Source organism: Haematobia irritans, chromosome 2, assembly GCF_050003625.1.
Source record: "Haematobia irritans isolate KBUSLIRL chromosome 2, ASM5000362v1, whole genome shotgun sequence".
In the NCBI taxonomy this organism is placed as follows: Eukaryota; Metazoa; Arthropoda; class Insecta; order Diptera; family Muscidae; genus Haematobia; species Haematobia irritans.
This window is the reverse complement of record NC_134398.1, coordinates 212,433,542-212,448,496: the sequence shown is the minus strand read 5'-3', so window position 1 is coordinate 212,448,496 and position 14,955 is coordinate 212,433,542. Positions and strand designations below refer to the sequence as shown.

Here is a 14,955-nt window from a genome sequence, read left to right as displayed (position 1 = left end):
AAAGTTGTCCACTGGCAACATTCTCTACCGCTAAAACAAATGGGCATGGCGGCCCGAAATTTTGGCTAGACGCTTCTTAAATGACATCAACATGATTAAAAGTAAAAAAAAAAAATTTTAGCGATACCTATAAAAATTCGGGGTCGAAAGGGTTAAAATGTATGTTGAAGTTGATACTTACTGTTCCAAAAAAAAAAAAAATAAAATAAATAAACCCAGCAAAAAAAAATGGAAGTTCTTCCAAAGGTACAACTTTAAAAGCACTTCCAAAATATGCACCCCAATGTTAAAAGTTTTCTCTATATACCAACAGGCTGAAAAAAAATCGGTCCACAATTATACGTAGTAATGCTATCGTGATTGACCGTTCACACAAAATTTTTTTTTCTGATTCAATCATGAAATTAATTGATCCAATTAATTTTTTAATTGAAATGTCTTCAATCACAGAAATGATAGTATCAATTAAAAAATTAATTGATCCAATTAAAAAAATTAATTGATACTATTAATTTTTGTGATTGATTTTTGTTTCAATTAAAAAATTTGTTGATTCAAATAAATTTTTAATTGAATATTTTTTAAAACTCAATTAAAATTTTAATTGGAAAATTTTTCGTGAAATTTTTTTCTGTGTTGTTAGTAGAATTTTTTTCGCAAAAATTCATGGAGGTGTGTACAGAAAATTCTTCGGGTCGTAATTTCAGCGGTATAATATTATAATAATTTGTTGACCAAGTTTTAATACCAAAAAAAAAAAAAATATTAAAAAAGCAATTAAGAAAAATCAATTTTTGTATAAAATCTATATAGAAATTTTGTAGAATTTTTTACTGGTAATCGACCATCAAATATTCTTGCAAAAATTTATATGAAATGGATACAGTTCTACCATTTCCAAAAAAAAAAAATATCGTAAATTTGAAATGTCACATCTATATACCAACCGTTTGAAATAAACTTCAAATTATTCAAAATCTTTCATTTGCACATAAATGTTGAAAAAGGAAAAAAATCAATTTAAAAAAAATCGTTGCATTTATTATTTTGTTTGGTTTAAATAAATTTTATAAACTAAAGTTTTGGGGGAGGAAGGAACACATGTTATAAATTACATGTAAAATACTTAAAATATAAAAAAATAAAATTTACAAAATAAACAGGATTGTTTTTTTTTATTAAATACCAAATGAATATCTAACAAAAGATAATTATTTGTCTTAAAAATATTTTTTTGCTTTTTTTGTTTTCTCTTTTACTTAAAAAAATATTCCATAAATAATTTATTATTGTATATGTGTTGTATGTGTCTAAACATAAGAAAATAATGTACAAAAAAAGAAAACTTATTTAAAATTTACGTACGTTATTTTATTTTATTATATATCGATTTGTGTTTATATTCATTTTATTTTCTAGTTGTTTTTTATCTTAGTTTCTTTTTTTTATTACTTATAAAGTAGATACTTTGGTTTTACACGTTTTGTTTTTGTTTGTATGGGTGTGTGTGTGGTTGTCTGTGTATTGGTTTTGTTTGCTGTTTTATAATTATCATTATTGTTTTAATTTTATATTTATTAATAATTATTTGTATTAAACATAATCGAATTGTTCGTTTTTTGTTTGTTTTCTTTCAGTTTCCAAAATTAAATACTAAAATGAATGTTTGTATGCTTTGTATATGTATATGTATGTATGTATGTATATTTTATGTCCTAAATGTATGTATATATGTATGTGTGAAAATAGTATAATACAAATGGTTTCTCATTTTTTTGTTTGAAATTTTGTGTTTTGTATTTTTGGGGAATTTTCTTTGACTGCCTTAATTAAGATGCGTTTGTTTTTTGGGATTTTATTATTCTCCCCTTTTATTTTTGAAATGTAGTTTTGTTTTTCTAGTTTCTTTTCGTTTTCTATTCACAGGAATTTATCAATCCTCTGTTTCAGTTTACAAGGAGTGGTTTACTGTTTTTTTTTTTTGTCTTTTCATAGACCTTATATCTTTGGTAGTATAGTTTTTTCTGTGTCATGTTTGTTTTTTTGCATCCACAAAAAAAAAGGTTATCATTTCTAGTTTCCGGTTCCGGTTTTCATTAATATTCGTTTCCATGTAGCCATCTTAAAATTGTGTTATCTCGCCGTTATATGCTATTCTCTTAAAGTTTGCTTAGCAATCTTTTCATCCATCCATGCTTATAAAGAAGGTTTTCAACGCGTATTCTAGTTTCTCAAGATTTCTCAGTTTGCTTTGAGTACTTTCAAATCAAATTTTTGTAGTTGTATTTTTTTTGCGATTTCTAGTTCGCTTAGCGGCGCTTATTTCTTTCTCTTCCCGTTAAGTCTAATTGATTTACTTGGTTTTGTTTTCATTTTATGTTTGGTTGCTTTTAGAATCTTATTGTGATGTCATTGATGGAGTTCATATGCAATCGGTTTTAGGGGTTTTGTTTTGCCTTTTGTATGGTGTAGGATTTTCTTTGGAATAGTTTTCGAAATTAGATCTCACTTACAATTCTAAATCGGTGTGATTGTTGGCCTCAGGTCCATACATGTTGGCCAATTTATCGAAACGTGGTCCCCATGCACCCAAGTAGTCATATTCTTGGCATTCATCATCAGTTCCTGTAAATCATGGAAAGGAAAACAATTATAGAAAAAAAATTAATTTTTTAATTTAATATATTTTATTTAAATTATTTTTTTTTAATCTTTAATTTAAAAAAACAAATATATGTATTCATTTACTTTTTTATTTTATTTCTTTGCTTCATGTTATTTTATGTAAATATGCTCTATGCTTATGCTATGCTCTCTCATATGCTTATGTTTACACCCAATATTCGGCTGTATTAGTATGAAGTCTTAGGCGTAGGCCTGGAAAATGTTAACAAAATACACACATTGAATAAAATTTGCAAGAGACATACAAATTTTGTTTTTGCTACTTCTAGCTAAAAACTTAAGGATAATTGCATTTGGGAAATTCTAGGGTTTCATACTTCAAAAATTCTATTCAAAAAAGTTTTTTTAATACTGCAATTTTACTAAGCAACATTACAAACACAAAACTTTATAAAATTGGTAGCGTCATATCGATGTCTACATTCCAAAGTGCTCTAAGTCTAAAAAGTGAATTTTACAGGAAACAAGAAACAAGTTTTGTTTTTTGAAATTTCCCAAAACCCGTATAAGATAGAAATTCCCTTATTTTCGGTCTAAAAATCATATTTATACCCTGCGACACACTGTGGAACAGGGTATTATAAGTTAGTGCATAGGTTTGCAACACCCAGAAGGAGACGAGATAGACACATGGTGTCTTTGGCAAAAATGCTCAAGGTGGGCTCTTGAGTCGATATAGCGATGTCCGTCTGTCCGTCTGTCCGTGAACACATTTTTGTAATCAAAGTCTAGGTCGCAGTTTTAATCCAATCGACTTGGCAAAAGTATGTGTTTTGGCTCAGAATAAATCCCTATTGATTTGGCAAGAAATCGGTTCAGATTTAGATACAGCTCCCATATATATTTCGCCCGATATGGACTTATATGGCCCCAGAAGCCAGAGTTTTGACCTAATTTGCTTAAAATTTTGCACAAGAAGAACAATTAGTACTAGAGTCAAGTGTGCCAAATTTTATTGAAATCGGTTCAGATATAGATATAGCTCCCATATATATCTTTCGCCCGATATGGACTAATACGGTCCCAGAAGCTAGAGTTTTACCCCAATTTGGTTGAAATTTTGCACAGGGAGTAGAATTAGCATTGTAGCTATGCGTGTCAAATTTGGTTGAAATCGGTTTAGATTTAGATATAGCTCCCATATATAGCTTTCGGCCGATTTACACTCATATGACCACAGACGCCAATTTTGTGCTCCGATTTAGTTGACATTTTGCACAGGGAGTAGAATTAGCATAGTAGCTATGCGTGCCAAATTTGGTTGAAATCGGTTCAGATTTAGATATAGCTCCCACCGAGGCCAATTTTTTGCTACGATTTAAGAATGCCGTTCGGACTCGGCTATACAATGGAGGTCCCTTGTCATTGAGTTTAACATGGAATCAGGCAGCACTCACTGATAAGAGATAAGTTCACCACTGTGGTATCGCAATGAACTGAATAGCCTAAGTGAGCCTGATACATAGGGCTGCCACATAACCTAACCTAACTGCTCTGTTTGATCTGTCATCAAACCCCCTGAAATTTCAAAGGATAGTAATATAATATTTGATTCATAGTGGTGGGTGCTTAAGATTACTGCTGTATATACTTATGTTTAATTGAAATGTCTTCAATCACAGAAATGATAGTATCAATCACAAAAGTCAATTAAAAAATTAATTGATGCCATTAAAAAACAAGTAAGGAAAGTCTAAAGTCAGGCGGGGCCGACTATATCATACCCTAAACCACCATTACAGAATTAGTAATCATAAGCATTTGTGGCAGTTGCATATTTAAGAAAATTAAAGGGTACATGTCTATGGGTTCTTTGTGTCAATCTGACTATAGCTCATAGTCAATGTTGCCAGGGAAAATGTTCGGTTTACCCTACAAGGACAAAAAATGGTTCCCTACTTTCCCATTCCCAATCAATTTTCCCTACTATATTTTTCGTTAAATTTAAAAAATTTTACAAAACAAAAATGGTTCTAAATAATTTATTATCTTAAAACATGAATATGCAATGTTTATAACTTAGAATATAAATTTGTATTACCACCACGGTTACCACAGTTGGCAGAATTCTACCCAAATTAGTAATCTTTTCTGTTAAATCTCTATAAAAATAAAATTTTGGAAAAAGTTTCTATAAACAAATTTTTGTGAGAAATTTTTCTATAGAAATAAAATTTTGACAATAAATTCTATAGAAAAAAATTTGAGAAAAAATTTCTATAGAAATACAATTTTGACAAAATGTTCTATAGAAATAAAATGTTGATAAAATTCTCTACAGGAATAAAGTTTACCACACATTGTTAAAGATCAAACCTTACCGGCTTCTAATTTCTCCTCTAGAGCCACCAAAATGTAAAAATTATTACAAATTGTGTTGAGTGAAAATGTCCTACATTATGGCCCTACTTCCCTACAAAACGCTAAATATTACAAAAACCCTATATATAGGGAATTTCCCCTACTTCTAGCAACACTGGCTGTGTTGATATTGCGCCTACGGAGTTAGTATGCCACTAATATTGAGCCCATTATTAAAAAAGAGAAAATCGTTAAATTATTGTGGGTAATAAATACACATTTGTAAAAATCGAGCAATATTCTTATGTAAGAGCTACAAGTACGTATAAGTACGATCGGCTAATACATCAAAATTTGAAATTTGAGTAACATTGATTAATAAATAAGAGTACTATGGCCCAATTTGGGAAAATCGAGCGATGCATATATATGGAAGCTATATCCAAATCTGAAGCAATTTGCATAATATTTTGCTGGTTTGATTAATACCACAAAAGGTTACCTTGTGCAAGATTTGAGTAAGATCAGTTAAGAAATGAGGCCTGTATGGTTAAACATAAGGTTATTAGGGGCGAATTTTTCAAAATCGGGTGATACATATATGGGAGCTATATCTACATCTGAACCGATTTCGATGATTTTTTGCACATATAGTAAGTGCTATAGAAGACTAAATTTAGCAAAATTTGGGTAAGATCGGTTGAGAAATAAAGGTTTTGTGGCCAAATTTGGGAAAATCGGGCGATACATATATATGAGAGCTATATCTAAATCTGAACCGATTTGGACGAAATTTTGCAGACTTGAAGGGCGATGGAAAAGATTAACTTTTGCCAAATTTGGTGACGATCCGTTTGGAAAAACGCGCAACGTGACCCCATTTGTCGAAATCGGGCGATACATATATATGGGAGCTATATCTAAATTTGATCCGATTTCTTCCAAATTCAATAGTTCGTCTTTGTGCCCAAAAAACTCCCTGTACCAAATTTCATCAAAATCGGTTAATAATTGCGACCGGAATCCTGTGAACAACAAATACATGGACAGACGGACGGACGGACACCAAGCGATAGATCGACTCAGGAGGTTATTCTGAGTCGATCGGTATATATTTTATGGGGTCTAAAATCAATATTTCTGGTAGGCACTTTTTTTGGCCGATCAAACTTATTATACCCTGACCACTATGTGGTTTAGGGTATATCAAGTAAGGAAAGTCTAAAGTCAGGCGGGGCCGACTATATTATACCCTGCACCACTTTGTAGATCTAAATTTTCGATACCATATCACATCAGTCAAATGTGTTGGGGGCTATATATAAAGGTTTGTCCCAAATACATCACTCGATCTGGACAGAATTTGATAGACTTCTACAACATCTATAGACTCAAAATTTAAGTCGGCTAATGCACTAGGGTGGAACACAATGTTAGTAAAACAATATGGGAAACATTTAAATCTGAAGCAATTTTAAGGAAACTTCGCAAAAGTTTATTTATGATTTATCGCTCGATATATATGTATTAGAAGTTTAGTAAAATAAGAGTAATTTTTACAATTTTTCGACTAAGCAGTGGCGATTTTACAAGGAAAATTTTGGTATTTTGACCATTTTTGTTGAAATCAGGAAAACATATATATGGGAAATAATCTGAACCGATTTCAACCAAATTTGGCACGCATAGCTACAATGCTAATTCTACTCCCTGTGCAAAATTTCAACTAAATCGGAGCACAAAATTGGCCTCTGTGGTCATATGAGTGTAAATCGGCCGAAAGCTAAATATTGGAGCTATATCTAAATCAGAACCGATTTCAACCAATTTTGGCACGCATAGCTACAATGCTAATTCTACTACCTGCGCAAAATTTCAAATAAATCGTAGCAAAAAATTGGCCCCGGTGGTCATATAAGTGTAAATCGGCCGAAAGCTACATATGTTAGGTTAAAGGTTAGGTTAAAGTGGCAGCCCGATTAAGATTCAGGCTCACTTAGACTATTCAGTCCATTGTGATAAAAGCTATATATGGGAGCTATATCTAAATCTAAACCGATTTCAACCAAATTTGGCACGCATAGCTACAATGCTAATTCTACTTCCTGTGCAAAATTTCAACTAAATCGGAGCACAAAATTGGCCTCTGTGGTCATATGAGTGTAAATCGGCCGAAAGCTAAATATTGGAGCTATATCCAAATCAGAACCGATTTCAACCAAATTTGGCACGCATAGCTACAATGCTAATTCTACTCCCTGTGCAAAATTTCAACCAAATTGGGGTAAAACTCTGGCAACTGGGACAGTATTAGTCCATATCGGGCGAAAGATATATATGGGAGCTATATCTAAATCTTAACCGATTTCAATAAAATTTGGCACACTTGACTATAGTACTAATTGTTCTTCTTGTGCAAAATTTTAAGCAAATTAGGATAAAACTCTGGCATCTGGGGCCATATAAGTCCATGTCGGGCGAGATATATATATGGGAGCTATATCTAAATCTGAACCGATTTCTTCCAAAATCAATAGGGATCTATTCTGAGCCAAAAGACATACTTGTGCCAAATTTGAAGTCGTTTGTCCTAAAACTGCGACCTAGACTTTGATTACACAAATGTGTTCACGGACAGACGGACATCGCAATATCGAATCAAGAGCCCACCCTGAGTATTTTTGCCAAAGACACCATGTGTCTATCTCGTCTCCTTCTGGGTGTTGCAAACATATGCACTAACTTATAATACCCTGTTCCACAGAGTGGCGCATGCAATTTGGCTGGACTCTAGATTTAAGTTTAATTTTATTTTTTAATCATATCCTCTGACCATGAGCAAATCTTTTTATATACGATTGGCTCCAATAAAGATGTCTACATAAATGTCGTATTATTAATAAACAAAATGAAGTTTTCAACATTTATTGAGCATAAAAACCGAATGACCACTTCACTGTGTATCTAATATCTCACCCAACCCAAAACCTTTCTCTTCCACCAGTCACAACATAGCCACATTTTACATAAGGAGTACCACCCCCAACTAATCTAAAAATTCCCAAATGAGCAAAAAAAACCTTACTTTTACTACTTGGAAAAAAAACTTCATTACTTTTGGAATACGAATTACAGGGGAGTTTTATTTTTTTGTTTTGTGTACATGGCTTTGTTTTTCTTGTAAAAATAACTACCACTGCATCTAATAATTACGAATATTGAGTGCAATTTAGTTTTGTTTTTATTTTATTTTTTTAAGCATAATTTTATACTATAAAGCAAAGTTGTTTGTTAAGAGGAGGAGCAGAGATTGTAAAGTAGTGTGTAAAAGAAAAAAAAAAAACGGACTCACCTGATGCCAATGAACTCAATGAACCAGCTGTACTACCACCACCCTCATAGGCATAGTTGCGTAAATCGTCGAAAGGTGGAGCATTAGGATCCCCATCGGCTCGCTTTTTATGTTCCTCAATGAACATGCCAACATTGGGTTCTTGACCGGGCATTAAAGTCATAACGGGATCTAAAGAAGTATAAAAATAACAGTAAAACAAAATTGAATTAGAATTATTTTAAAAAGAAAAACAAAATCAATTGAAACTTTAAACAATCCTAAAGACGAGGGTATGAAAAAAAATTCTGGTTAGCCATAGAAAAAAAAGGAAATGGATTTTTGCAGTTCCTTTTTTTTAAGAGTTAACCATCATGAAGAGAAATTAAATTTTCACCAACATAATAGTCTTTCGTACTACTGCTTCATCATCATAGTTCATATGATTCACGAGCTTTTTGCAAGAGTTGAATTAATTTGCATTACCCATCTCTTTACATTGAAACTGAATTTGAACCATAGAGAAATTATGGCTCTTAATATATGCAAATTGATATGTCTTTTTTTTTGCATCCTACTTGTTGTTAATTTTTATTACGCCCCATGGCGTATGGGTAAATGTCTATAAAAGTAGGCTATGTATATACTTACACATAATTGGCATTTTCATGGTGGCCAACTCAGGTGGCATTGGTCCACCGATGGGTATTTGCAAGGGTGTAATATCGAATGCAGTCATATCATCTTCACCGCCACCCTCATCATCATAGTTAATAATATTCTCGCGTACATCATCATCTGGTCCAGGATATTTAATATGCGCCTCACGTCGACGATTATACACCACAAATACCAGGACCAAAACTATAATGGGCGCCATTGGATAAATGTGAATGCAAAGAGTTTGTGGTATAATAATTCATACAGATGACCCCAAACGAACACGTACGCAGATTATGGGCAAAAGGATTGTTGTGTGGTGGCAAAAAAAAGAGAAAAAACACAAAGAATGAAAATTAATATGATTATGTAAATTTTTTGGAGAGCGGAGTATTAAAAAAAAAAAAACAACAGCACTGTAAAATAATCTGTTTACGATTTTGTTTTTTTTTTCTCACTGGTTTCAAATAGTTTTTCGAGGAAAATTTATTTTAAAACTACTTGCGCGCTTGCTTTATTATCTCGAATTGTTGGAGAGAGTTAAATAAAATTAATGTTATTAAAATGTGGTAAAAATATAAAAGCATGCATATAGTGAACAATTAAAAAAAAAATGAGATTATACAGTGAAACATTTTAATGTACACATAATAAAAGTAGATAAATACTTAATTACTAAATAATAATTTAGCATACATTTTTCTTAAAACTGGAAAGTTCCACATGTTAAAAGTTAAATAAAATGATTTTAGCTATTAAATGCCTATAACCGGATTTATTGTAAAATATTGGGATTTTTATTATTTGCCTAAAAGTATGCAACGTTTGAAAAATAAAATTATTAAATAATAATTTAGCATACATTTTTCTTAAAAGTAGAAAGTTCCACATGTTAATAGTTAAATAAAATGATTTTAGCTATAAAACACCTACAACCGGTTAAAGGATTTATTGTAAAATATTGGTATGTTTATTCTTTGCCTAAAAGTATGCAACGTTTGAACAATAAAATTATTGAGAAAAAAATAATTAAGTTTTTACTATGATTCCAAGTTATTGGAAATCATTTTTTTATAAGGTAGCTTATAAGATAGTTATTATAAATATTCAATAAGGTGGTATTAACAATTAAATACCCATAACTGGAAAGAGGATTTAAGTTTAGAAAAAAAAAATCATTATTGGCCTAAGGGTATGCAATTTTTTCACATTAAATTAATTTGAACAAAAACAATAAAAGCTTTCAATATGTTAACCAAGTTATGGGAGACCATTTTTGTGTTATATTTCTTATCCTGTAATGTAGTTTTTAGAAATGTTCTCATGTTTATAGTTAAATAGGACGCTATTAATTATTAAATTTCTAACTATTTCTTAAAAATATTTTTTTTCTTTTTTAATCAGACTTCATGTGTAATAGCCTGTATTGGCTTCCTTTGTATAATTGACTAAATAAAAAAAATAAAATTAGCATGCTTTATTTTACTAATAATAGGGTATAAATACTTACATATAAATAAACTATTTTATTATTTCTGATGAAGTTACTTATTTCTGGAAAAAATATACTTTTATAAAGGGTGGTTAAATTGTAAGGGCCGATGTTGAATGTGAACCACACCTAAACGCCAAGCTTTTTCCGAATTTTATTTGACATTTCTCTATTTCAGACTTACTCAATTTGAACCATGGAGAGATACACAATCCAACAACGTGTTAAATGGTTCCAAGGAATGGCAACATTGGATGATCAATTTTCGAAGAAAATCATCTTCAGTGATGAGGCACATTTTCACCTCAGTGGATTCGTCAATAAACAGAACTGCCGCATTTGGGCGAATGAGAATCCAAGAGTGATTGTCGAAAAACCAATGCACCCACAAAGAGTGACTGTTTGGTGCGGTTTATGGGCTGGCGGCATCATCGGGCCGTATTTTTTCCAAAATGAGGCCGGTCAGGCAGTTACTGCGAATGGTGTTCGCTATCGTGAGATGATAACGAACTTTTTATGGCCCGAATTGGAAGATATGGATGTGGACGATATGTGGTTTCAGCAGGACGGTGCCACTTGCCACACAGCTAACGAAACAATGGCTCGTTTGCGCAACAAATTCAATGGCCGTGTTATCTCACGTAATGGCGATGTCAATTGGCCGCCAAGATCATGTGATTTGACACCGTTGGGCTTTTTTCTGGGGTTATTTGAAAGAAAAAGTGTACGACGATAAACCAGCAACAACTCAAGAGTTAAAGGATGAGATAATTCGGCACATTAACGGCATAGAACCTCCATTATGCCTCAGCGTCATCGAAAATTTGGACCATCGGATGAAGGTGTGCAAATTCTGAGTTGATCTGAGCATGTCCGTCCGTCTGTTAAAATCACGCTAACTTTCGAACGAAACAAGCTATCGACTTGAAACTTGGCACAAGTAGTTATTATTGATGTAGGTTGGATGGTATATCAGTCCACTTTTACGTATAGCCCCCATATAAACGGACCCCCAAATTTGGCTTGCAGATCCTCTAAAAGAAGCACATTTCACCCGATCCGGCTGAAATTTGGTACATGGTGTTAGTATATGGTCTCTAATGACCATGCAAAAATTGGTCCATATCGGTCTATAATTATATATAGCCCCCATATAAACCGATTACCAGATTTGACTTTCGGTGCCTTTTGGATAAGCAAAATGCATCCGATCTGGTTGAAATTTGGTACATGTTGTTAGTATATGATTTCTAACAACCATGCAAAAATTGGTCCAAATCGGTCCATAATTTTATAAATATAACCCCCATATAAACCGATCACAGGTTTGACTTTCGGTGTCTTTTGGAGAAGCAAAATTCATCAGATCTGGTTGAAATTTGGTACGTGGTGGTAGTATATGATATTTAAAAACCATGCCAAAAGTGGTCCATATCAGTCCATAATCATATATAGCTCCCATATAAACCGATCCCGAGATTTGCTTTGGAAGAGCAAATTTCATCCGAGTCAGTTGAAATTTGGTACATTGTGCTAGTATATGGTCTCTAACGACCATGCCAAAATTGGTCCATATCGGTCCTTAATTGTATATAGCCTCTATATAAACTGATCATGACCTCCGGAGCCTCTTGGAAGACCAAATTTCATCTGATTCAGTTGAAATTTGGTACGTGGTGTTAAACAAACACCAATGCAAAAATTGGTCGAAATCGGTCCATAATTGTATATAGACCCCATATAAACCAAACCCCAGATTTGACCTCCGGAGCCCCTTGGAAGAGCAAAATTCATCCGATCTGGTTGAAATTAGGTACGTGGTGGTAGTATATGGCATCCAACAACCATGCAGGAATTGGTTCATATCAGTCCATAATTATATATAGCCCACATATAAACCGATCCCCAGATTTGACCCCGGGTGCCTTTCGGAGAAGCAAAATTCATCCGATCTGGTTGAAATTTGGTACGTGGTGGTAGTATATGATATTTAACAACCATATTAAAGGTGGTCCATATCAGTCCATAATCATATATAGCCTCCATATAAACCGATCCCGAGATTTGCTCTTGGAAGAGCAAATTTCATCCGAGTCAAATTGAAATTTGGTACATTGTGCTAGTATATGGCCATGCCTAGCTAAGGTTAAAGTGGCAGCCCGATTAAGATTCAGGCTCACTTAGACTATTCAGTCCATTGTGATGCCTAGCTAGGTCGATATCGGTTTATAGGTATATATAGCCCTCAGATAAATTGATCCCCAATCACACAAAAATTGGTCCATATCAAGGTCATAATTGTATATAGCCCCCATATAAGCGACCCCCATATTTCAATTCTGGCTCTCTACGTACAGTGCAAAAGTCCATATCGATTCGTAATTATTTGTAGACCACGTATGGACTAACTCATAATTTAGAAAACGATGTTAAGAAGTTTTAAGATACCACGACCCAAATAATTCGATTGTGGATGACAGTCGTTCGTAGAAGTTTCTATGCAATCTATGGTGGAGGGTACATAAGATGCGGCCTGGCCAAACTTACGGCCGTATATACTTGTTATTATTATTATTGTTTTTTTTTTTCAATAAAATAGAAATCTTTATTCGAAAAATTTTATTGTACATGAACCCCCCCAAAGTATGCAACATTTTAAATAAAATGGTATGATGTATTTACTTATGTATAATGATAAAATGTATATATTTCTAAAGATCTGTATCTTTAGTATTTTATCCTTATAGTTTTAGAGGGCTACCTACCCCTGCTGAATATTATGAAACATTGGCTCTGATTTAAAAGTTACCTTCGGGAAATAAACTGTTCAATTTTATTTATATAGTTAGTATGTTTTTTCCCAAAATTTTATCAAATTATATGCGTGTTTTATAATACAAATTTAATTAGACTTTTGAGTGCATAGAAAATTTTATTAAATTTACCCTTCACCCCCAAAAATAGGCAATAACTAATAATTAATATATATTTTAGAAAAGACTTGGGCATAAGTAATTCATTTTGAAGAAACAAAGAGATCATTGAGATGGACAACAAATTATCAATAAAGGTTATGAGTTATAATTATTTTGATAAATTTTCCCTTGGTTACTATAATGTTTTCAGTGAAAACAAAAAAATATATATATTTTATTTTTTTATTTATTTATTTATTTTTAGTATATTATTATACTCTTAATTACAAAAAACTTTAACAGATTTAACAAAATCATATATCTTCCTCTCAAAAGTTGTTTTTCACATACATTGTAATTTGTTTATAGAAAACATTTGTATTTGTCTCATTCTTCAAACCGAACCGGACAAACCGAATAAATATTCTGAAAATATTTTGAAATTAATGTTCCACCATTTATGATAGCACATGAAGGAGCCTCCCTTCTGCAACATATATCAAATGTAGTTGATATTTTGACTCTTCCCCATTTGCCATTTTCATTTCTCTGACAATCTAAAGACCTATTATAGTTTTAAAAGTGGTAATTGTGTTTTAGGGCGAAGAGAGGACACTTTACCAATCCGACTTACTTGAGATCATAAGAAAGAGATCTCAAATGAGGTGCAATTTTCACCACATGTATGGAAAGGAAAGGTTCTATATGATACTTAATGAATTTGAATGTAGGAAATTTCTTATCTTCCTTATCCGTCTTTCCATTACCACATAAATCAACCGGTTTGTCGAAAATTCAATACTCCAAGTTATAGGGTTTTCATTCCATATGAACTCATTGAAATTAAGAATTCTATAACTTACGATGTTTATTTTGGGATGGCCAAATCTATTGAATATTTAACTTTTAGACTCTAACGACATTAAAATCCTTTTTTTTATGTTTTACATTTAGAAAAGCATTGTAAATATATTTATATTGAACTAAAATCAAATACCAATCTATATACAAATGTCCATTATAGGTTTCTTTTTAAATAATAAAAACACAAATCATTACATAAAATTTCTTAAGACTTTTTCTAATCCAATCAATTTAATCTTTTATTTCTCAACAAAGTTTTCACTCCCTTTTGGCAAGCCGCACTAACATCATCTCTCCATAACTCGTTGCATTAGACCATCAATATAACATCAGTATATAGCTATTATTTTCATTTCAATGGTTTACGAAAACCCCTTTCAAAAAAAGTTATAATACATAACTCTGCACTTCATTGAGATTATGTGTGGCCTCCACTTCAATATACAGTAGAGAATTTCTATTGAATTCAAAGTTTTTTTTTAACCATATCCCTGAGATATGTTTTATATATTGGCAAAACTTTTTCTTCTGTCCTCTCTCTCTGCATATGTTTGATGTAGAAATTTACTCAGAAGGTCTTAGAGTGTAAGCCATATTAATAATAATAAAAGTTTTTTTTTTTTGTAAATAAATACCTATAACTGGAAAAAGGATTTAAGGTAAAATATTGAGGTTTTTTCCCATATTTGCCTAAAAGTATGCAATGT

At 32.1% G+C, this 14,955-nt stretch overlaps 1 protein-coding gene across 1 annotated transcript in view; it reads right to left on the bottom strand.

Moving 5' to 3' along the window:
* Positions 1 to 1,319: 1,319 nt before the first annotated feature.
* CadN (neural cadherin) overlaps positions 1,320 to 14,955 on the bottom strand; it is a 470,814-nt gene continuing 457,178 nt past the window's right edge. The window contains 3 exon segments of the mRNA XM_075297354.1: positions 1,320 to 2,625; positions 8,339 to 8,509; positions 8,969 to 9,181. Of these exon segments, the coding sequence (XP_075153469.1) occupies positions 2,510 to 2,625; positions 8,339 to 8,509; positions 8,969 to 9,181 (500 nt within the window). The 3' untranslated portion in view covers positions 1,320 to 2,509.